Source organism: Caretta caretta, chromosome 9, assembly GCF_965140235.1.
Source record: "Caretta caretta isolate rCarCar2 chromosome 9, rCarCar1.hap1, whole genome shotgun sequence".
NCBI lineage: Eukaryota > Metazoa > Chordata > Testudines > Cheloniidae > Caretta > Caretta caretta.
In genome coordinates, this window is record NC_134214.1 from 53,683,063 (window position 1) to 53,708,707 (window position 25,645).

Consider the following 25,645-nt stretch of genomic DNA (forward strand, 5'->3'; position numbering starts at 1 on the left):
AAAGTCTCCTGCTCTGTTCTGAGCCCTGTTGTCTCCCCTCCCCTGCTCTGTGAAGTTGGGGTACATGGAGTGGGGGAGAGAGAGTGAGTGTGTGTTTGAGAGAGAGAGAGACACTGAGCTGGCTGCTGGGGAAATCTCAGAAAAAGTGCACTGTCTCTTTAAGAAAGGCACACTCTCAAACCGCAACAGCTCCAAGTTCTCCTGAGCCAGGCTGTCCCGTCTGCCATGCTCTGCGGAGAAGGGGTACAGTGGAGGGGGACACCCTAACATCAGCACCCTCCCCGCCCCCTTGGCTCTGCACAGCCAGCAAGAGGGTCCCGAGAGCAGCTGCAGGATGGAGCAATGTGGGGGAAAGGCACCTGAACACATGCTGCTGGCTGTGTGTGCTCTGCTATCAGCTGGGCAGCACTTACAGCTCTCCTGCGTGGCTTCCCGAGTGCACAGCTTACAGGGAACACAGAGCCCCAGTAATGTGTCTTTGTGATGCATTTGGCCAGGCAATGTTTACTTGCAGCCTTGAATGACCCCCATAATGCTTTCTTCCTGAGCTTTAATTGTAGTGAGCTAATGTTCCTGCCTATAGCCACTGTTTGAATTTTAGCAGCAAATACCGTGTGCATGACACACAGACTCATTTTGTTTCAAAGACTACACTTTAATTAAAGGATAAAATGCCTTTTTGTTTGTTTGCTTGCTTGCTTGCAAACAGGACATACCAGTGAGGGACAGTCTCTCAGTTAAGACTCTCACAGCTGTAACTCCAGCTTTCATCGTGAAACCAGTCTCTAGGGAGGGTGTGCAAAGGGTACTGCAAAGGAACAGGAACATGTGAGGAATGTGTTGAGGGAGTTTGGGGAGGGCATGGAATAGCGTTCTGTATTGGCTGCAGGGGGAGTCGTGTACAGATGTGCTCAGACTGCAGCGCTGTAAGAGATTTGAGTATCTCTGTCTGGCTCTCCAGTAGCTTTATCATCCTCTCCTGCTTCTGTGTCCTTTCAAGGCTATCCAATCTGAATTTGTCTTCCTCCACACTCTTGTTTTGCTATCTGCTGTATCTGTTGACTGCAGCACTTCATGAAACATATCGTCCTTACTCCTGCTGGTTCAACTCCTTATCAGATGGAGGTGCTCCGCCGCTGTGTAGGAGTTGGTCCTCAAGGACACATCTGCAGGAAACAATAAACAGAGACAGTATTGTGAGTGCACACACTGTGAATCACAAAAGTCTCACACACCTCTTTCTCATTGTTCCTTGGCTTGCACACAGCTCAGCGAGAGTCCCAAATATGGTGAGTTCAGTGCGGGAAGGGGGGATGGGCAAAAAGGGACAAAAGGTCTGGAGTTTTGTGAAGAGGGTCACTACATGTACTTAGGGAGAGTATTCTAAATATTGCACTCTTTTCCATAAGCTGGGGTAATTGAATCCGATATCTCACTCCTGAGAGTAACCTAGGATGCAAAGGTACTGCTCCTGGATGTGTGCGGCTTCAGACAGGGTCCACATGTTCACCTGTATGCCACTTTGGTCCCTGCAGAAATAATTGCCAGTTAGCATGGCAAAGTTTCCTACAGCATGGGGAAGGAACAAGGCAGCTCTGCCAAGGAACCTTGTGGGGAGGATTACAGAGTACCTACAGGAAAGCTTCCTAGAGATCATGATGGAGGATTCCTGGGACAAACTTCTCCACTGGTCGCCCACTGCACAGCTGTGTAGGCTCTGTTAATTTCTATCCCTTATCTCTCCTCGGTCATATAACAAAGTAAATGAGACCTCAGTCTCCTATCATTGTGCATATCAAAGTAAAAGGCATGCTTACCAGAGCTTGTCTCTTCTGCTTCATGCACACCAGAGCCAGCGTGCTGGGACTGGCTAGACCCCTCCAGAGTCAAAAGTAGGTCCTGGCTTGCCATGTCACCAGACAACCCTATCACATGTCCCATGTCCCCCTCCAACTCCACTTCCTCATCCATCACTTGGTCTTTGGGATTGACTCTGCTGGCTATTGCCTCCAGTCCCCCTGAAGTATCCACGGGGCTCTCGGCAGTGGCACTGAGGTCACCACTGAGTATGGCTTGCAGCTTCTCATAAAAGCAGCATGTCTTTGGTGCCACACCAGAGCGATGGTTGGCCTTCCTTGCCTTCTGGTATGCTTGCCTCAGCTCCTTGATCTTAACATAGCATTGCTGCGTGTCCCTTTTGTGTCCCGTGTCCTGCATGCCACAAGCAATCTGCCCGTAGATATCAAAATTCCTACAGCTTGAGCGAAGCTGCAACGGCACAGCCTCCTCTCCCTACAGATCCAACAGCTCTGGTGTACTCCAAGCAGGACCATGTCTGTTGCGGAAAGCCAGCATGGTCAGCTGGGAACATGCTGTGTGAACAGTCCAGGCTGAGCAAACAGGAAGAGGAATTTCAGAAATTCCTGGGCCTTTAAATGGGGGTGGGCACATGCCTGTGTAACTGCAGGGCAGCGGAGTTCAAACTGCTGACCAGAGTGGTCATGATGGGCATTGTGGGGCACCTTCTGGAGGCCAGTTAGGGCGATATAAGTAAGCTCAGTGTCTCCACGGATGCTGTGTCACTCTGCGCCACAAAAAGCTCTGTGTTGCTTGTTGACGTGGTTTTATTTTGTTGATGTAGCAAAGGAGTTATATTGGTGAGAGGAGTGTTTCAGGGTGTACACTCCCACTGTTTTGTCGATGAAAGCTAACTTTTGTCAACAAAATTCTGTAGTGTAGACAAGCCTCCATCTTAATAAAATGTTGAGGTTTCTCTCATTTGGTGCACAAGACTACATAGGAATTTTTGTCTCCTTCACTGCATATTTAAATCGCTTATCAGAAAGCTCACCATACCCTTTCATAACATGAGACTTATAAAGCCTTATAAAACTAGGAAATGCTCAATTAAGGCCTCAGCAGCATATACCCCCCCAAAAGCCTCCTGTTGCAAGAAATACTACACAGATTTCTATATTCTGCAAAATGCAGTTAAGGTGCAGCTTCTCCCACAAGATAACCTTAATTCTGCCCTGTGGGAGTGGGAGTACCTTACTCCTCCCCATTTCCTCTCTGCTACCAATGCTCCAAATTAGGACTCCTGTTCAAACAGTCCAGTGCGATCTTCAGTGTGGTCTGTGTACCAGCACTGATATGGGGAGAAATCATACTGAGCACACTAAGCTGCTTCAGGTCTTTGCTTCCAGCAGCATAACCACAAATAGAGGCTAACAGTCCACTAGAGGATTTTGTACAGTGACTGTCCTGTTGTAAAGGGTGCCAGGTAGGGAGAAAATGATATATATTCCTGAAGAAGAGCTCTGTGTAGCTCAAAAGCTTGTCTTTCACCAATAGAAGTTGATCCAAGAAAAGATATCCCCTTGCCCACCTTCTCTCTAATATCCTGGGACGAGCACAGCAAAATTTATCCCTGTGATACTTGTCCCAAGCACCTTCCTTTCCCTCTTCCCCTCCCCCTCCAACCTCTTTACCTACATACACATTCACCAACTGACTCTACTCCCTTTTTCACTTAACCAAACCAATTCTCATTGCTCCCTCCCAGCTCAGAAGGTTTTCAAACACCTGTCTCTCTGCTCAGAAACACCCACTCCTGCCTCACTGGGAAACTGTAACGTTTCCGGGCAGGAAGTGCTACAGGTGAGGGTGTGTAGTAATCAAACATAGGATTGCTATTAAAAAAAATTGTCATATCAGATTAAACCAGTGATTCACTATCCTTGTCAAAAGTTAATCAATACCAGATATTGCAGATTAAGGTATGGCCCCCTCATAATGGACATTAATAAAGTAACATGCCCTTACAGGAAACTCTGCTCACACCAACCAGTTGACTTACCTCCTGGGTACAAGGGTTTACATTTTACATTTGTATCTTATCTAATCTAACTGAATTTTAGGCACCCATGTGAACAAGATGACAATTTGAACCCTACCAAGCTCGGACTCAGTATCTTGTGGAAGTGAATTCCATAGGTTGGCTATGCATATGTGAGGGTAGGAAGGATTCTGGAGCAGTTGTAAGAAAGCTTCAGTAAGGGATTTCCCACAATATGTTTGTGGAATCCTTGTTTTGTTTTTAAAAGGACATTTAAAAAAATTAGGAGAGGAAATATATAAACTTCAAAATGAGGGTTTTTTTTTTGTTTTTTTTTAAATTGGTCAGTTTTTTCTTCGCTGTAATATGTGATTGTTGTAGAGTTCTCGCTGTAAGTGCATGAGTTATTTTTTGTGAGTGGTGGTGAAAGAAGGGAGGAGTGTTATAAAAATAGCCGTCAAAACTCACCTACCTTACTTGATATTTAGTTAAAATTAATAAATCTAATAATAAATCAAATTAGGTATTCTTTAGCATGCAGTTGAAGCATGAAAAAATATCTAGTATATCCACAGCTGGCTACAAGCTGAAAATAAAGACAATATTTAATGCTGATAACTACTTTTGCATTCACTTTAGAAGGATCTTGGGTCTGTCTATTCGCTTGATTTATTTAAACTGGCCTATTGAAAATCAGTTTTGGTCACTTGTGCACGTGCCTATTTAACCAGTTTTGTAAAAAATTACACTTTAGTTTGTTTCCAGAACGAGTAACAGTCACAGTTCCTTCTTGTCTTGTCTTTTTTAGATCAAGCCTCAGAAGTGCAAGTGACAATGATGCTGACAGAAAGCTGTAAACTCCGAGGCCTTCATCACAGGTCAGTACTGCTATTTTAAAGCCTCTTATGGTGAGAGTGAAATTAAATTTATATCCATGTGTATTGAAGATAATATTTAAGCGGCTTTTCAGTGCTAAAAATTTCAGAAACAAATCACTTCCAAACTTAAATGTACAGTACTTCAGCCAAAAAATGTTTGGCAAAGTTATAAAAAGCTGAAAAGGCTCTTTAAGAATGAACACTAAAGTAAAGAGCATTTAGCATGCACCTTTTAGCACCTCACAATCCCATGAAGTGCTACAGGCACTTGCTCCAGAGACTATATAAATTAACAGGTTTGTTACATGTGCTGTCTTGCTGATGCTGAAGAAGGCAGCATATGTGCTGTCAGACTTACATCCCATCCACACCCCTGTTATCTTCCAGCCATAGCCAGTAGCACACAGTCATCACAATATCCTGCCAATAATTCCTGTACACCACTGTGACATACACACTCCAGACTATCTGTATCACCCCTGCCCTCTAGCCTGGGGTGCCCTTTACACTGCTTTGCTACTCTAGCTTCCAGCATGGGCTGCTCACAAACAGCCTCCAGAATGCAGGTCAAACCCAGCTACGTCTGTGTGCTGCAGCTAACCAGCCATGCTTTGGCTCTTGCTAGCCTTGATTATATTGTGGGGTGTCCCCAAGACACCCCCAGGCCTAATTTCTTGCCAGAAATGTGTGTTCTGTACTGCCCAGCTCTCTTCTGGACAGTACAAGCTTATTTAAAGACTGTCATTTTATTAATAGAAATTATATGCACACATCTTGTTATCCCAAAGGGAGTTTCCCAGGCACTTCAGTTTAAACACACTGGGTTAGATAAAACAAGTTTATTAACTACAGAGAGAGAGATTTTAAATGTGTACAAGTAATGAATCCTAAAAGTCAGAAATGATTACGAGAAAAATAAAGATAAAATGCAACTAGTGCCTAACTTAACAAACTATATTAAATTCAAAGCACAGTTTCTCACCACATGATCTCAACAGTCTTACTGGACAAACTTCTTAGGCCGGGACCATTTCTGTTTAATGGCTGCTTCCTTTGTCCGTACTCACGCAATGAATAAATTAATGGTGGGGAAGTGGGGGTGCCTTGGGATGTCTGCATCTTCTTATAGTCCTGTCCTTCCTGTGGGAAGCATTTCCACCTGGGAGCAAGGAGAACAGGCAGTCTGTGTGGAAGGGGACTTTCTGTGCTGTTTCTTTACTAAGATGTAGATTTATTTTTTTTTGCGCCCCTTTCCTGCCAAAGAATGGCTGCTTAGCAAGTAGTTGGTCCATCAGCCTTGTTTACACCTGTCTGAGGCATCAGCTTGACTTTGTCTCTGAGAAACTGGTTTGGCTGTTCCCTAGACATCTCCGGAAAACTTACTGGCCACGTCTACACTGCAAAATTAAGTCAATCTGACTTGCGTCAACATACAACTGCCACAGTAATTACACCACTTGTGCACTCTTTACGCTTTACTCCTGGTATTGGCGGTGCACATCCTCACCAGGAGCACTTGTATCAATTGTACTGTCAGTGTAGGGCATTTGTAGGACAGCTCCTGAAAGCCAGTAACTGTCAATGTAAATAACACCAGACTACATCGACCTTGACTACACTGCTCATGGAGATAAGTCAATGTAGTCGGGCAGTTACGTTGGTGAGAATGAAATTAAATGTAGACACTTCACAGGTCGACATAAGTAGCCTTGCATTGACCAAACTCTGTAGAGTAGACCAAACCTTAGGGCTGGTCTACATTACCATGGTAAATAAATCTAAGTTACGTGAATAATGTAACTGAAGTCGATGTAGCTACATCCACTTACCCCGGTGTCTACACTCCACTGTGTCGATGGGAGATGCTCTCCAATTGATTTAGCATATCTTCACCAGACCTGTTAAATTGACACAACTGCATCGATCGCAGCAGTGCCAGTTTAGCCTTAGTCATGATCTCAGCTTACGTTTATAACTTCACATATAATGCTGCTGCATACATATTGCCATGATGTTATTGATCAGAAAATTGAGTTTTTAAATGATATCTCAGAACGCATGCTTGGTACAAAGATTATTACAGTAGTGTATATAGCAGGGGTCTCTCACACTCGGCCCACAGGCTGCATGCAGCCCGCGGGGTTATTTCTTGGGGCCCACCTGCTGCCCGCGGCCCCCCCCAGCATTTACCTAGAGTGGCTCCGGCCCGGTGTGCACCGGGGGCAGGGCAGGCTCCCTGCCTGCTTGCCTTGCCCCCGTGCCGCTCCAGGAAGCGGCCAGGACCTGGAGGAGAGGGGGCACAGCAGTCTGTGTGTTGCCTTGGCCGTGCCTCCAGGCACCGCCCCCAACAACTCCCATTGGCTGCGGTTCCCCGTTCCCAGAGTCCGCCCCCTGAATCCCTCCTGCAGCCAAACCCCCTGCCGCACCCCGGACCCCTCCTGCACCCCACCCCCGTTCCGCACCCCGACCCCCTGCCCTGAGCCCTCTGCCGCACCCCATACCCCTCCCGCAGCCCGCATGCCTCCTGCCCCCCTTCCCTGAGCCCCCTGCCCCACCCCTCCTGCACCCCGACCCCTGGCCACATCCCGCACCCCTCCTGCACCCGAGCCCCCTGCCACACCCTGCACCCCTCGGGGGCAGGGAAGGGACGGAGTTGGGGTGGGGATTTCGGGGAAGGGGTTGCAATGGGAGCAGGGAAGAGGTGGGGCAGGGGTGGGGCCTCATGGAAGGGGTGGAGTGAGGGCGGGGCCAGGGGGTCAGTGATGCAGCCCTCGGGCCAATGTACTAGTCCTCATGTAGCCCTTGTGGTCATTTGAGTTTGAGACCCCTGGTATATAGGGTGTGGAGTTGGGTACATTCTGTCGCCTACATTCTATCACTACCTATACATCACGCTATTAAGTATTCTTACATATCAAGAGATAAATCCTCCCAGTAGTGTTATGACAATGATCTACAAGGAGTGCAATGGATGCAAAAAAAGGATAAGCCTCCAGGCAGTACTATGTGTTGCTAAATAGGAAGAATCTAGGATGTAAGTATGCTTAATAGCATGAGTGTAGTGTACATGAATTATTGTCATGATTTTGTGGGGTCTGTATTTTAGGGAATTATGTACGTCATCCAAGACGATCTTCATTCACTGGGGTTTGAGATGTCACTGAGTGCTTCAATTGGTCTTCAGAATCCTTTACTGGTAATGGCATGTGAGCAGGAAGGAATCCAGTTAGACGTTCAAATCCAGCTTAACATTCAAGTCTCACGTATTAGCAATTGAACAATCTTGTAATCTGAAGGAGTTTGATATGGAAATCATTGAAACACAAAGAAGATCCACCCTGCCTTTTTAAGTCACTTTTCTTTGCAGAGTCATGCTTAATTTAAAATTCTAGTTTATGGCTAAAAAGAGATTGGATTAAAGGAAATAAACAAAATAATGCTTCCCATGAAAATGCTCAAATGTATCAGTGTAAAAGTATATTTCCTTTTTTCTCCCTTCTCCCCCAATCTGATTTCTGTGTTTAGATTGTAAACTTTTTCTGGGGAGGGGCTCTTACTGTATATATATGTATATTTGTATGTATGTATTGTGACAAAGTTCCTCCTCTGCCCTGGTGGGTCCTGTGCTTATTGGCGGATTTGCTCGTCTCAGAGGTTCACGGCAGCCCTCAGTTTGGCCACTTTCATGGCTCAAATCTGCCATTCACTCAGTTAGCCTCATCACTGGCCAGCATGGGGAAAAGGAAGAACAATCCCCGCAATCTCTGCTGATCCACCTAGTGGATCAGGGAACAGGCCAGAGACCTTCCCCTCTGGTGGAACCCACAATCCAGGTCAACTCCTCCGGTATCAAGTAGGGAGTTGGAGGGATGGGGAGAAACCCCGGCCTGCCCTCTACTCCGGGTTCCAGCCCAGGGCCCTGTGGATTGCAGCTGTCTACAGTGGCTCCTGTAACAGCTGCGTGACAGCTACAACTCCCTGGGCTATTTCCCCATGGCCTCCTCCCAACACCTTCTTTATTCTCGCCACAGTACCTTCATCCTGATGTCTGATAATGCTTGTACTTCTCAGTATTCCAGTAGTATGCCTTCTCACTCCCAGCTTCTTGTGCCTCTTGCTCCCAGCTCCTCACACACACACACCACAAACTGAAGTGAGCTTCTTTTTAAACCCAGATGCCCTGATTAGCCTGCCTGTTTTAATTGATTCTAACAGCTTCTTGATTGGCAGCAGGTGTTCTAATCAGCCTGTCTGCATTAATTGTTTCCAGAGAGTTCCTGATTGTTCTGGAGCCTTCCCTGTTACCTTACCCAGGGAAAAGGGACCTACTTAACCTGGGGCTAATATATCTGCCTTCTGTCACTCTCCTATAGCCATCTGGCCTGACCCTGTCACAGTATGTATGTATGTATGCAGTGCCTAGGAAACTGGGACAGCAATCCTGGTTAGAGTCCAAAGGCATAACTAAAATACAAACACTGATGTAGTGAAGATCTGGAATGCTGAAACAGATTTTAAAAAGAAGGCTTTGGAATTTGCATCAGAAGTACTATATAAAGAAATTACTAGCGCTGGTTGAGAATTTTGTAAAAGACTTTTCCATAGTCAATTGGGGAAAACTGAAACAAAATATTATGTGGGTAGCTTTGACCCAGATCAGAATTGTTGAACAGAACCAAAACACTTCATTTTTAAATTGGATCTGCTGTTTTGCGTGGTGAATCTTAGGAGATTCAGCCAGCCAGTAATGACACAGTAGCTTCAGCACCCATAAATCCTTGCAGCATCACAGGCAGATGAGTTTAAAATTAAGCTGACTCAGAATGACACATTTTGATTTGGCACTTCCAACTCAGTATTTTTCAGACTTTTGTTCCATGAAAATATTCAAATGTTGACTTTTCTTCCTTGTGTAGGACAAATGTCAAAATATCATTTTCCAGCAAAATGGAAATGCCACATTTTTGCTCAGTTCTATAAACTATGCTTATTGTAATATAATGGAATCTGTAACATGTATAGGTGCATTTTAAAGAGATGGATACATTTCCAAACTGAAGATACACTCATAGTTTGTGTAAAGAATAATCTTCAGTGGGATTTTATCTTTAATCAGCTTTGGATCATGCAAAAGTCTTTTTCTTGATGGAAAGCTACTCAGATGTTTGCACGCATTCCTAAACATCAGCTTCAAGTTATTTGGAGATCTTGTTACTTTGTTTTGTTAAATAATCAACTGCCTTTTCTACTGTCCTTCTATTTATCATTTATAGTGTGTTCTTTTGTTTAGATGACTTGCTAACTTTGATCAGATATCACCTTTCTAAAATTAGGAGTGTCTGCTCTCATGTTTCAGGAACCTGCTCCCTATCACCCATGTCTGTATAGAAGATGGGGAGAAACCCATGGTGCTGCTGCCTTTCATGAACTGGGGGAACCTTAAGCTGTTCCTGCGCCAGTGCAAGTTAGTAGAGGCCAACAATCCTCAGGTAAGAAACGGCTAATTTAAAACTTCAATGTTTTAGTTGGTAGAACTTTGTTCAGACTTTGAGATCCAGCTGTGGAGACAGTACAGGGATGACTTTTCCAGAGCTGAATGAATTGGAAAGCCTGTTACATAGTTGAAACTTAAAAGCAGACATGGGAAGTGTATGTTTTGTGGTTCACAAGAAAAAGTAATTTTTTTGTGCATTTATCACAGGCAGTTGTTTACTCCAGTGTCTTATTAATTACAGCAACTCCCTATTTTTACTGTAAGTTGGGAGTGTTACATTAATCATTTGTTTCACTTTGCATTCTATCTGTTTTCAGACTAATATTTTACAGCTGAACATCACAGGTTCTTTTAAAATATTATGATAATTTACTTGCCTCATTTGTAGAGCAAGAACAAGAATTTCAAATATCGGAATCTAAAGTGAGGTTCTGATATCAGTAGTTAAATATCTGCCTTGTTTTCAAAAATTCTGAGCACCAAACCGCTTCCTTCCATTGCCTTGTGCATTTTCTTGCCTACATGATAACCTCAGGTCATGTGCATCTTGGAAGTGAGGCAGCACTGTGTTGTAACTCAGTCTGTCAATGTGGCCCCATCTCCTAAGGTGTGCCTTGAAAGCAGCAGTTCTTTGTAGGATCCTTGCCTCATTCACTGTGCTCGGTGAGGTGACTCCATAGGCACCCTTTACCTCCCTGAGTGCACTCCTTACATGCTGTATGCATTTTGGTTATCTAGCCAAATAGTTTGAGTATGGGGTATGTCCTTCTTTTTCTCAGAAAAACTTTAAGAAAATATTAATGTTGCAATTTCTCATTCCACCCAGAAATGCCAAAGTTAAGACTCTACTGCAACCTGAACTCCACTTCCGAGTGTGAGCACTGCTGTAATCTTTGATTACGCAGCTGTCTACTATTTCTGACATATAATTCAGTATCACACTTCTTTTCATGCATATATAGTACATTAATAATTGTAATAGGCTTTGTATCGAACATTCACAGAACTGCACAGTGGAAGATGCTACAGAGGTACATCGTTCTAACTTTAAAAAAAAAATTTGAGAAACAAAATAGACGGTAGAATTAAATTATAATGCACGCACAAGAGGGGTTAGTTTTGCACAACTTTAACTTTTGACATTTCTTGAATTTTGGTTACTTAACTATGCATGCTTAATGTTTTATTTATATTTAATGCACTTGTTATAAATTAATCATAACACTTCCATTAATAGTCTTAATTTTGAAGTTCTCTGTTAATGTTTTTTAAAAGAAAATCTTGAGGAAACTTCAGCAAATTGGAAGTGACTTAATCCTTTTATCTCTATTTCCTTTGACCTATATCATATAGGTCGGGGGAGGGGGGTGGAGAGGGGAGGTGTGTGTCTGGAACTTGAACAATTTACCAAAAGTGCTTGCTTAATGTTACTAAATTAAATATAATGATGTATTAGCAATTGCTTCATGTTTTTTGAGATGGGCAGTGGGAACTGATAGTATTAAGAGAAACGCAAATGAGAAGTATACAAGCTAATTTGGGCATGGGGCCCTTTTCATAGATATTAAGGTCAGAAGGGACCATTATGATCATCTAGTCCGACCTCCTGCACAACGCAGCCCACAGAATCTCATCCACCCACTCCTGCGAAAAACCTCTCACCTATCTCTGAGCTATTAAAGTCCTCGAATCATAGTTTAAAGACTTCAAAGAGCAGAGAATCCTCCAGCAAGTGACCCGTGCCCCATGTTACAGAGGAAGGCGAAAAACCTCCAGGGCCTCTTCCAATCTGCCCTGGAGGAAAATTCCTTCCCCACCCCAAATATGGCGATCAGCTAAACCCTGAGCATATGGGCAAGATTCACCAGCCAGATACCCAGGAAAGAATTTTCTATAGTAACTCAGATCCCACCCCATCTAACATCCCATCACAGGCCATTGGGCCTATTTACCATGAATATTTAAAGATCAATTAATTGCCAAAATCATATTATCCCATCATACCATCTCCTCCATAAACTTATTGAGTTTAATCTTAAAGCCAGATAGGTCTTTTCCCCCACTGCTTCCCTTGGAAGGCTATTCCAAAACTTCACTCCTCTGATGGTTAGAAACCTTCATCTAATTTCAAACCCAATGACCAGTTTATATCCATTTGTTCTTGTGTCCACGTTGGTACTGATCTTAAATAATTCCTCTCCCTCTCCGGTATTTATCCCTCTGATATATTTATAGAGAGCAATCATATCTCCCCTCAACCTTCTATTAGTTAGGCTAAACAAGCCAAGCTCCTTGAGTCTCCTTTCATAAGACAGGTTTTCCATTCCTCGGATCACCTTGTAGCCCTTCTCTGTACCTGTTCCACTTTGAATTCATCCTTCTTAAACATGGGAGACCAGAACTGCACACAGTATTCCAGGTGAGGTCTCACCAGTGCCTTGTATAACGGTACTAAAACCTCCTTATCTCTACTGGAAATACCTCACCTGATGCATCCCAAGACCACATTAGCTTTTTTTACGGCCATATCACGTTGGCGGCTCATAGTCATCCTATGATCAACCAATACTCCAAGGTCCTTCTCCTCCTCCGTTACTTCTAATTGATGTGTCCGCAGCTTATAACTAAAATTCTTGTTATTAATCCCTAAGTGCATAACCTTACACTTCTCACTATTAAATTTCATCCTGTTACTATTATTCCAGTTTACAAGGTCATCCAAATCTTTCTGTATGATTTCCCGGTCCTTCTCTAAATTGGCAATACCTCCCAGCTTTGTATTATCCGCACTTTATTAGCACACTCCCACTTTTTGTGCCGAGGTCAGTAATAAAAAGATTAAATAAGATTGGTCCTAAAACCGATCCCTGAGGAACTCCACTGGTAACCTCCCTCCAGCCTGACAGTTCACCTTTCAGTACGACCCGCTGTAGTCTCCCTGTTAACCAATTCCTTATCCACCTTTCAGTTTTCCTATTGATCCCCATCTTTTCCAATTTAACTAATAATTCCCCATGTGGCACGGTATCAAATGCCTGACTGAAATTTAGGTAAATTAGATCCACTGCATTTCCTTTGTCTAAAAATCTGTTACTTTCTCAAAGAAGGAGATCAGGTTGGTTTGGCATGATCTACCTTTTGTAAAACCATGTTGTATTTTGTCCCACTTACCACTGACTTCAATGTCCTTAACTACTTTCTCCTTCAGAATTTTTTCCAAGACCTTGCATACTACAGATGTCAAACTAACAGGCCTGTAGTTACCCGGATCACTTTTTTCCCCTTTCTTAAAAATAGGAACTATGTTAGCAATTCTCCAATCATATGGTTCAACCCCTGAGTTTACAGATTCATTAAAAATTCTTGCTAATGGGCTTGCAATTTCGTGTGCCAATTCCGTCAATATTCTTGGATGAAGATTATCTGGGCCCCCCGATTTAGTCCCATTAAGCTGTTAGAGTTTCGCTTCTACCTCAGATATGGTAATATCTACCTCCATATCCTCATTCCCATTTGTCATGCTACCATTATCCCTAAGGTCCTCTTTAGCCTTATTAGAGACTGAGGCAAAGTATTTGTTTAGATATTGGGCCATGCCTAGATTATCCTTGATCTCCACTCCATCCTCAGTTTTTAGCGGTCCTACTTCTTCTTTCTTTGTTTTCTTCTTATTTATATGGCTATAGAACCTTTACTATTGGTTTTAATTCCCTTTGCAAGGTCCAACTCTACTTGACTTTTAGCCTGTCTCACTTTATCTCTACATGTTCTGACCTCAATAAGCTAGCTTTCCTTGCTGATCCCTCCCATCTTCCACTCCCTGTATGCTTTCTGCTTTTTCTTAATCACCTTTCTGAGATGCTTGCTCATCCATCTTGGTCTACAACTCCTGCCTATGAATTATTTCCCCTTTCTTGGGATGCAGGTTTCCGATAGCTTCTGCAGCTTTGATTTAAAGTAATCCCAGGCCTCCTCTGCCTTTAGATCCACAAGTTCTTCAGTCCAATCCACTTCCCTAACTAATTTCCTTAATTTTTGAAAGTCAGCCCTTTTGAAATCAAAAACCCTAGTTGCAGATTTATTTTTGTTAATCCTTCCGTTCAGTTTGAACTGAATTAGGTCATGATCACTTGAACCAAGATTATCCCCTACAACCATTTCTTCTGTGAGATCCTCACTACTCACCAAAACCAAATCTAAAATGGCATCCCCGCTAGTTGGTTCAGCAGCTATTCGATGAAGGAATCCATCAGCTATCGCATCTAGGAAAATCTGAGCCCTATTATTATTACTAGCGCTTGTCCTCCAGTCTATATCTGGGAAGTTAAAGTCTCCCATAATCACGCAGTTTCCATTAGTAATTACTTCATTAAAAACATTTAAAAAGGGCTCTATCCATATCCAAATTAGATCCCAGCGGTCTATAGCACACCCCAAGCACTATGCCAGGGGAGGCTCTAATAGTTTTCTTCCCCAACGTAATTTTTGCCCAAACGGACTCTGTCTTATCCATTCCATCGCTTATTTCTTTACATTCTACCTCATCATTGATATACAATTCTACTCCACCACCTTTACCTTTATTTCTGTCTTTCCTAAACAGCACATACCCTTCAATACCTGTAGTCCAGTCATGCCTACTATTCCACCATGTTTCTGTTATCCCTATAATATCTGGTTTCACTTCCTGCACCAGTAGCTCTAGTTCCTCCATTTTGTTTTCTACACAAGAGAACTTACTGTCATCCAAGATGGAACATTTTAATAGTGTTTGTGCTAATGACATTTATAGTAAATGTTAAACCTGTCGATTAATCGTGGTTAACTCATGCGATTAACTAAAAAAAATTAATCGCGATTAATTGTAGTTTTTATCGCACTGTGAAACAATAGAATACCGAGTGAAATTTATTAAATATTTTGGATGTTTTCCTACATTTTCATGTATATTGTATTCTGTGTTGTTGTTGAAATCAAAGTGTATATTATTTTTATTACAAATATTTGCAGTGTAAAAGATAAAGAAATAGTATTTTTCAATTCACCTTATGCAAGAACTGTAGTGGAATCTCTTTGTTGTGAAAGTACAACTTACAAATGTAGATTTTTTTTTTGTTTTTTACATAACTACACTCAAAAACAAAACAATATAAAACTTCAGAGCCTACAGATCCTCTCAGTTCTACTTCTTTTTCAGCCAGTCGCTAAGACAAACAAGTTTGTTTACATTTATGGGAGATAATGCTGCCCTCTTCTTATTTACACTGTCACCAGAAAGTGAGAACAGGCATTTGCATGGCACTTTTGTAGCTGGCATTGCAAGGTATTTATGTGTCAGATATGCTAAACAAGTGGTCCTCAATCTTCCTGTGGCCAAGAGAACATTCATGCCTTCAGAAGAGTGTGGCAGGCAGCAACGCTTCTCGGCGACATTTTGGTGATGATGCTTCTCCAGTGGCCGCACTCCTCGGTGGCATTTAAGCGGCAGCTTCTCCGCCGGAAGCATTCAGCGGTGGCATTTTGGCAGCAGCTTCTCCGCCAGAAGCGCTGATCGGCGGCATTTCGGTGGCAGGTTCTTCAGTGGATGCGCTCCTCTCCTCTTCGTCCCTTGGCACCGGCCCTTACAGTGAGTGCACATAAATGCCCCAGGGGGTGCCGTGTTGGGGACCACTGTGCTAAACATTCAGATGCCCCTTCATGCTCCGGCCACCATTCCAGAGGACATGCTTCCATGCTGATGAAGCTCGTTTAAAAAAAAAAAAAAAAAGCATTAATTAAATTTGTGACTGAACTCCTTGGGAGAGAATTGTATGTCTCCTGCTCTGCCATATATTTCATGTTATAGCAGTCTCAGATGATAACCCAGCACATGTTGTTCATTTTAAGAACACTTTCACTGCAGATTTCACAAAACACAAAGAAGGTACCAATGTGAGATTTCTAAAGATAGCTACAGCACTCAACCCAAGGTTTAAGAATTTGAAGTGCCTTCCAAAATCTGAAAGGGACGAGGTGTGGAGCATGCTTCAGAAATCATAAATAAATCATAAATAAAGCAACACTCCGATGTGGAAACTACAGAACCCGAACCACCGAAAAAAAAAATCAACTGTCTTGTCGGTGGCATCTGAGTTAGATAATGAAAACGAACGTGCGTTGGTCCACACTGTTTGGGATTGTTACCAAGCTGAACACATCATCAGCATGGACGCATGTCTGCTGGAATGGTGGTTGAAGCATGAAGGGACATATGAATCTTTAGCACATCTGGTGTGTAAATATCTTGAAACACTGGCTACAACAGTGCCATGAGAACACCTGTTCTCACTTTCAGGTGACATTGTAAACAAGAAGCAGGCAGCATTATCTCCTGCAGATGTAAACAAACTTTTTTTGTCTGAGTGGTTGGCTGAACAAGAAATAGGACTGAGTGGACTTGCAGGCTCTAAAATTTTATATTGTTTTATTTTTGAATGCAGTTTTCTTTGTGTATAATTCTATCTTTGTGAGTTCAATTTTCATGTTTGAGATTGCACTACAGTACTTGTATTAGGTGAATTGAAAAATACTATTTATTTTGGGGGGTTTTTTACATTGCAGATACAGGTATCAAAAATAAATATAAAGTGAGCACTGTACACTTTGTGTTTTAACTGTAATCAATATATTTTAAAATGTAGAAAACATCCAAAATATTTAAATAAATGGTATTGTGTTGTTGTTTAACAGTGCGATTAATTTTTTTAATCGCTTGACAGCCCTAGTAAATGTTAATTGTCTAAAACAGAAATGAAATGGAACAAAACACTTGTAAGCGGAAAATCTGAATGAAAAAGGATTTTATCAACCATAACAGACACATGCTTCTGTATTTTGTTAAGATAATTTTCCATCATACTCCTCTTAATCTTTCTCTCACAACACTGCCTGGCTTTCTCTAGATAATTGACTTGTCACTTACTTTATTTTTATGGGCTATCTGGCTCACTGAGGTCAATAAGTCATCCTTGCTTTGTACACTAAGTACCAAGCAGTCAAGGACTTTCTTCCTGTTAATTTGCAGAGGTACTGTACTGTGAGCAACTGTGGGACTATGATTGTGTCTGCTTTTGCTTTGTGGCTTGATCTCTAAATTGCAAATGTCTACAGACTGACACTGTCTCCTTCCCAGGCATCCAGATATTAGCCCGTCTGATGGAGTTTGTGTTCTGAATTTTCACATCGGACTCACTGCTCATGTGCCAAAGAAAGTCTGCAGTAAAACACTAATCCAGTTTACAGATTTCAGAGTAACAGCCGTGTTAGTCTGTATTCGCAAAAAGAAAAGGAGTACTTGTGGCACCTTAGAGACTAACCAATTTATTTGAGCATGAGCTTTCGTGAGCTACAGCTCACTTCATCGGATGCATACTGTTTTAATCCAGTTTAATAACAGTTTATGTACTATTGCTTTAAGGCCCTGTTAATCCAAACAGACTGTTTTCACAACTGACTTGTATTAACTAGCTCTGACAATATTTTCTTTTAATGTAAAATAAAGTAAGAAAGTGGGAAATGCTTAACACCATAAAACCTGAGTCCTCCTTTGAGAGTGCCATTCCTCCTTCACTCTTTATTCTGTCTCAGATTTTTAATGTTGCCTCAGAACTTTGCATAGAAATGGCATAACTGTTGCAGAAGTTTTGAGCTGGGCACTTGAAGCACACATCTGTGGGAAGCGGTGAATTCTGCAGTATACATAGGGCCCTGGCAATGATACAATGCTAAATCAGTGTCAGTATCCCAAAGCAGGCCAGCGGAAGTAGTAAATGTCTCAAAGCGCAGACAACATGCAGTAACATAATGTTTGCACATTATATATTACATTTTAAAATTAAACACTCCCACTACAAAGCTCCCCGTTAATTAACACTGTCAAAATTACAAAGGGATATGGAGCAAAGATGTTGAGACCTGCTGTCTTCATCAGTGGATAGGAATGATAAGTTAGAGGCTGCTGCTCCTTTTATATATTTGGTTGCGGTCTGTTCCTTGAAAACGAGTGCTACTTTTGTGAGTAATATGCAGAGAAGTGTGTAGCAGGGTGGCTGAAATTTTGATGGATCCACATACCATTTTGTCTCAGTCCATCCTTGATTTATGTGAAAAACTGGTGACAAGGAAAATGAAAGCTAGGAAATATTTCAAAGCCAATTTAGAGCTGAAAACAAGGCATTTTCAGAAATTAAGAGTTAAGTATTTGAAATAAGTATCAAGAAATACCAGGGAGCAATGATGTTGTGTCCTGGAGAACCAGTGGTTGCAGATAGTTTTTTGTAAATAAGATAAAATATGGAAATGAATGAATATTGAAATTTAGAAAAAATACCCAACATGGCAGACATTGAACTCTCTATTTGTAGGATTTTGTGATGTTAATAATTTTTCTGTGCTGTTGCAGGCAATTTCCCAGCAGGATCTTGTTCATATGGCTATTCAGATTGCCTGTGGAATGAGCTATTTAGCCAGAAGGGAGGTTATTCACAAAGACCTGGCTGCTAGAAACTGTGTGTAAGTACTGTGTCTTAAAGGACTATTACGGAGCCAGATTGTACCCTGTCTATGGTTATGGCTGAGATGTGCTTTCCATTACAAATTTGATCTTTCCCATCTCAAACCATATCCTCAGATGTTTCAAATGCTGCACATGTGGTCTGTGTCTAGCAGATAGGTTTTTGTTCAGATATGAAGTGAATCAGATGAACTGTTTTTGAGATAGGATGCAGAAAAATAAGTTTTAGTTGTGTTTTAAAACTCTTAATGCTTTTTTTTTCTGATCATGTCTCAAAATGTTTCTTAGACTTCAAGTTTAAAAGGACTTAGTGAGTTCTAGTGCGCTGTTTAGATGGAGCATATGAGAAGATTTTCTCTGTCACATCAGGAATATCAGAATGGTTTGTTGTTCCCTGGTAGACTTCTTAAAATGGCCAAATGATTAATGAAAATGTCAGCTTTCGTTTAAAGGAAGAGAAAAACAGGTCTCGAAGCAGTTTCCCTGTGGGAAGAGCCCTCAAAATGTAAAAGTCATGACAGAAGTTGGTGATTTTTTTTTCAAATAAACAAAATGTCACAGCCTGCCCTGCTCCCCTCTACATTCCCCAAAAAGTCTGATCTGATTTCCTCTTGATTAGAAACTCAGAAAATTCAGAGTTGAGATTAAATTTAAATAAGTATTTGAAGGTATAGAAAGGGACAGTTAAGGCCCCCCCCCCACCCCCCCAGCAGCATTTGTAACTCTTGGAGGATTGCTACAAGGGCAATTAAAAAAATGAGGCAACTTTGTCCATCCATAACTGACAGCTTCGCCCCTCACAGACCACAAAACCTTATGCCTTAGTCTTAACTGTATGGTGTTTGCACTGACTCCAGTTTTCTTTATGGCCATCCATACATGGTTCACCGAGAGCTACTTCAAAAATTCCTGATAAAGCAGTCATTCCTCGATCTTCATTGAAATTCCAGTTTCTATAAATAAGTAGCTTTAGATACAGAGCTAGTATAAGCGTGGATTATGAAATTATATCACTTGGGTAAAAAGATGTCAGTGTAGTAACTAAGCACCATGCCAAGACTCCAAGACGTGTGTGAAAGCGATTATGAAACTAATGCTTTGTGGTTCACATTTTTTATACTCTACCCACAGGCTATATAAACACATATCCAGACTTGAAATGTTTGAAATCTATCTGCAGAAACCTCAAGAGCTCTTATGAGTAAAAGTTGGAGAAGATGGTAGCCTGTGGTCACTATTATACAGTGTTTTTCCAGATTCAAGATGTCTAAGCCTTTTAAAAAATTGAAAGAATAACACTGGACTACCAGAAAGATCTATTAACGTTAGAAAAAATACAGGGAAGGGCAACCAAAATTAATAGGGGTATGGAACAGTTTCCATATGAGGCGAGATTAAAAAGACAATGTGTTCATCTTGGAAAAGAGACAACTAAGGGAAGATGTGATAGAGGTCTATAAAATCATGAATGGTGTGGAGAAAGTGAATAGGGAAGTGCTATTTACCTCTTCACATAACACAAGAATCAGGGGTCACTCAATGAAATTAATAGGCAGCAGGTTTAAAATAAACATAAGGAAGTACTACTTCACACAACATGCAGTCACCATGTGAAACTTGTTGTCAGGAGATGTTGTGAAGACCAAAAGTATAGGTGAGTTCAAAAAAGAACGTTAAATTCATGGAGGATAAGTTCATCAATGGCTATTAGCGAAGATGGTCAGGGATGCAACCCCGTGCCCTAGGTGTCCCTAAATAACTGACTGCTAGAAGCTGGGACTGGATGATGGGGCGGATCACTTGATAAAGTTATTTGTTCTGTTCATTCTCTTTGAAGCATCTGGCACTATCTGCTGTCAGAAAAGAGGATACTGGGCTTTGGGGACCATTGGTCTGACCTAGTATGGCCATTCTTATGTTCTTATGAAAGTAAAGCAAGTCATTAAGGAAGATAAATAACACTGTAGAGAAAATACATGATTTCTTTGCATTGATCTCAACCAGAGGATATTGAAAAGAGTAGGCATCTCCTCTGGTACTATCAGTGTGAGATGCAAAAAAAGGAGGAGCTGTAGTAACTTTAGAATGAGGTGGCTCAAACGTTAACAAATATGTACAATCTTGACTTAATATAATCTGTTATATTGGAGATATATTGGAGGGTAGCAAATGTTGCAATATCTTTAGATAGGCATAAAAGGTGATCCTCATAGTGCCTCACTTAATTACCAATATAATTGGTTGACACAAGAATTAAAAATAGAATTATAAAACAGAAACATTATGAAGTCACCTGTTTGCAACTCCATAGTCAGTGTTATGTTCTAAAGTGTATTTAATTCCTGATTTTTCTCTAAAAGCAGGTTGCCAACCTGTGTGAAGTTTAGTTTTTTGTTCTTTGAATTGAGGTGCCAAAAATCAAGTCACTTCTGAAAATTTAGGTCGCTGTGTTCAATTCTGGTCACTATATCTCAAAAGGATAAAACAGAAATAGATGTAGTTCAGAGGCATGTGACGTGATATTAAAGGCATTGAATATCTCCCATATGAAGAGATATTGAAAAGTTTGGGACTGCTTATGTTAAGTGGAGATGGATAAGAGGCTATGTGACAGGTATGCTCAGTAATAAATGGTGTAGAGAAGATAAATCAAGAATTTTTACTTATCCTTCCTCATAAGAATAATAGGATATTCAATTAAATTGAAAGGCAAATTTAAAATTGATAAAAGGAAATTTAAACAAAGCATAGTTAGTTTGTGGATCTCATTTCCATAAGACACTGGTTCTCAAATGATTTTACTGGTGACTCCTTTCACAAAGCAAGCCTCTGAGTGCGGACCCCCCCCCTTTATAAATTAAAAACACTTTTTATATATTTAACACCATTATAAAAGCTGTAGGCAAAGTGGGGTTTGGGATGGAGGCTGTTAGCTCGCACCCCCCCAGGTAATAACCTTGTGACCCCCTGAGGGGTCCCGACCCCCAGTTTGAGAACCACTACCATAAAATGTCGAGCGTAGCAGGATTTGCAAAAGGATTAGACGCGTAGGTGGATTATCAGAATATCCACAGTTAAAGGATTTTTAAAAAAGTTTGGAAGGAATACAAATCCTCATGTTAAAGAGTGTAAATTAGCCTGCAAGTGAAGAAACTTTGCCTCTGTAAGGAGGTTATTCCATAAATGTCTGCTTCAGGCTTTCTTGCATTTTTTCTGAAGCATCTCATACAGACAATGGTCAGAGGCACAATACCTATTAGATGGAACCTTTGTTTCATCAGATATGAGAAATCCTAAATTACTATCCTGTAAAATCGGTCTGCAAGGAAGCAAGAAGGGAATTGGGAAAGTTGGTTGTTACAGGGACAGAGAAAGTTGTTTGAGTATTTTAACTGGACATTTCCCCATTTTAAAACAATTGGTTTTATTTTATGTCTGAGACTTCTGACTTTCTATTGCTCATCTTTTCGTAGCCAAAAAAAATTTTGAAATCTCTTTATCCTGAAGTTAACTGATACGTACTTAGTGGTAACTGCAGCATAGCAGTATCGTGATCTGGGAAAATGTTAGGCTTTAAAACATTGATAACAAATGATCAAGCTCATCTGTGAAATCCTATATATACAATATTTTTTAAGATGCACTAACATAACTATAAATAGTTCATATGTTGCATAACTAAATGCTCTTATTATCTTTTAATCAGCATTGATGATGCACTTCAGGTCAAGATTACAGACAATGCACTATCCCGAGACCTATTCCCCATGGATTATCATTGTCTGGGAGATAATGAAAACAGGCCAGTGCGGTGGATGGCTCTTGAAAGCTTGGTTAACAATGAATTTTCCAGCGCTAGTGATGTGGTAAGTTATAATTTACGTTCTCTAAAACAATATATAGTTCTACAGGTTCCTTCCTTTAAATGCCTTTTTCACACAGTGTATTCATGGAAAAAAGGAGTTGAATTGACAGTGCTGATGACTGAAGTTTTCTGTGCATAACATTCATACCCAGAACAGCAGCTGTACCTGCTTCCACCACGCACTGCCATGCCTATGGTATCCAGCCCTAACATAGAGGGATCACCTTTTGGGCGACAGGATTGTTCACTCCTTTTCCATTGTGTTTTGGCACCTTTGAGATTGCCAGCAAAAGTATCAAGTGTAGTAGTGTGTTTGACGCAGACACCTGTCCCCTAAAATAGGAGAGGGAATACATTCTGTATACCACTAAACAATTATGAAATGTTACTGACATTTGGTCACTGCTACCCTTTAATAGCCTGGCTTCTATCTAGAGACCTACAGATGAGCAGAGGACTTGCTGATTAAATCCTGAAACTTTCTGAACAGTTCACCTGATTTCAAGAACTGGCGTTTTCATGAATTCTATGTTTTCTGTGAATGTAAGATGTACTGTCCCTTCCAGCCCTGATTGTAGTGTCCAGTGGTAATTATGACACTGCTTTTCTTGGCTTGTCTTCTCAGAATGGAAGTGTGTGACACCTACAACAGAATAATTTTAGCACACAGGAGCAGTACTGAAAAGTAAGCTTGAATGTTTCTTGAGCACATTACCCTGATGGCCTTCAGCTTGTCATACAGCTGTTTGTAATCTTAATGGTTCAGAATTTATATTCTGTACAAACCCTTGCATTTCACATTCCCACTTCCTTGAGACACATTACTTGTGAATTTAATGCATAGGGCATTTAGTGTATATTAGTATTCTTTTTACACTAAACATCTTCAATACATTCATCACATAGAGCAAGCTATTAAATTGTTGCTCTTATCCCCCAACACAACTGTCCAGTCTGTAAATCCTTGGCATATAGACCATACCATGTATTAAAGAAATTCTCCTTACCAGTTTGAGATCAAATTGCTCTTTTCAGTCTGCTCTGGGTTTCTTATTGAATGTCCTATTCTGAGAAGTGAAAAGGAGCTCTTATGCAATGCTAAGTAACATTCACTCCTATTGATACTGGTGGTTGCCGAGTGCTGATCAGCTTGCAGGATCAATGCCTTACACATTTTCCTTCATTAAGACTTTCAACAACCAGAGATATTGGAAAGAACTGTTTTTTCAACAACCAATAGTAAGAGCGACTGTGGAGAATCTTAGTTAAGATTGGGTGCAGTAGTTTGAGCACTAGCCAGTGATAAAGGACACAGCCATGTGATCTGGTTTTCCTGCCATAGAGTAATTTCCATTTAATGATGTCACCTTTACAGTTTTGATGCAGTGAGGTGTTGTGCATTTTTTGAAACCTCATGTCCCATCTATTTTAGAAGTCTTCTCAAATTTTCTAACTGCGTGTGTACATAACTCGTATTCCATTGAAGTTTCCCATTCTCTTGCATATTGCCATAGTTCCTATGTTAGTAAACAAGACTTTGAAAAAGGGTCAGCTCCACTTCAGGGTTATTTCTATATTAGCATAAAAATATAGTTCTTCTAAAGTCTTCTTGTTTTGTAATTTGAGTAGATTATCATCTGAAATAGCCTGCATTGGCTGGAGTTGCTGTATTCAGTGGAATCAGTACAATGTATCCATTTCATCTTCAATATTAAACCTTCACTAGTGTGAACGTGTTCTGTGAAGATCAGACTAGAGGTAAAATTTTCAAGTGTAAGTGACTTTAGTATCTGTGTCCTAAACTTTCTATGGGACTTGGGCACTTAAATCACTTAAGCAATCTTGAAATTTTACCCTGGACTAGTGAAGTGCTCTCGGTTAGGAGATACCATGAGCCATGGTGAACATAAAATAGTGCATGTCTTGCCACTTTTGTTGTCATGGATGTGTACATGTGTATCATTTCTAATATATAAAAAAGCGCATTGAAGCTACATGGTTTATACTCACCCCTAGCCACTTGAACACTGTACTTATCAGCTCCACCACTTCTGTTGAGCCCCTTCCCTGGAACTCCCCAGTCTACAAACACTCCTTTTTATCACTGCTGAAAAATAACAGGGTAGTTAATGAATTTCCTGGCATTGACAGAATTAGAGGCTTATTCTCAGGGGGTGTGAAGAATAATTATAACGGCGCCTTCGAGGCTGAAGTCTGTCCAACAAAATCTGTAATAGAGCAAGGAGATCAGAGTGTAGTAGGGTCTCTCTCAGAGCTCCTACAGATTTAAATGTGCCCCTTTAACATCCAATACATAAATGTTTTGCACTATACAGAATAAATGCAGATACATTTTAACATATGGTAGATCATGTTAATAATAAATTGATAGTACTATAGCTAACTACTAGAATACTATAATACTATAATATACTATGTACTATAATATAATCAACATTCCTTCATCATTTTAGGAACATGAAAAGAAATGCCTATTCACCCTAACTAACTTCCCTCTTAATGTTTACCTTAGTCCTGTTTTACAGATCTATACCCTTCTGTCTGCTCCTCCAAAAACAAATGTTGGGTATCAACTGCATGTAATACATTATACATAGTGGTGTCTGTTGTACACTTTTAGGTTTTGTCTGCACTGAGAAAAAGGAATCAGTGCTTTAACAGTTTAAATATAGTTCAGACACGTTATGCTGAACATGCTTTAGCAGTTTTTCTTTCCCATGGCTTAGCTGATTTTTTTAAATGGTTCCTACAAGGTTTTTTCTCATCCACAGCAGTCAGCCAAAGAGTTTAAAAAATATAGTTCATCAGGAGCCATGTATTTATACTGTTTTCTTTCCAAGATAGATGGGGTCTTTTTCCTTTTATGTGAATTTTCTGAAACAATATAGTTATAAAATGGGAAACAACTACGTTGTCACTGTATAAAGTAGTTCTACTTAAATTACCTGTTTACGCAGTTTCCTAAATTTTCTGCTTATTTCAAAACTCTCAACAGCAT

General features: G+C 40.9%; 1 protein-coding gene across 3 annotated transcripts in view; it reads left to right on the top strand.

The window, feature by feature from the left end:
* RYK (receptor like tyrosine kinase) overlaps positions 1-25,645 on the top strand; it is a 165,813-nt gene that overhangs the window by 119,644 nt on the left and 20,524 nt on the right. For all 3 annotated transcript variants that reach the window (XM_048863650.2, XM_048863647.2, XM_048863648.2), the window contains exons 10-13: positions 4,647-4,716; positions 10,073-10,205; positions 18,651-18,760; positions 22,468-22,627. In XM_048863650.2, coding sequence (XP_048719607.2) covers positions 4,647-4,716; positions 10,073-10,205; positions 18,651-18,760; positions 22,468-22,627 — 473 coding nt within the window. The remainder of the gene's footprint in view (positions 1-4,646; positions 4,717-10,072; positions 10,206-18,650; positions 18,761-22,467; positions 22,628-25,645) is intronic.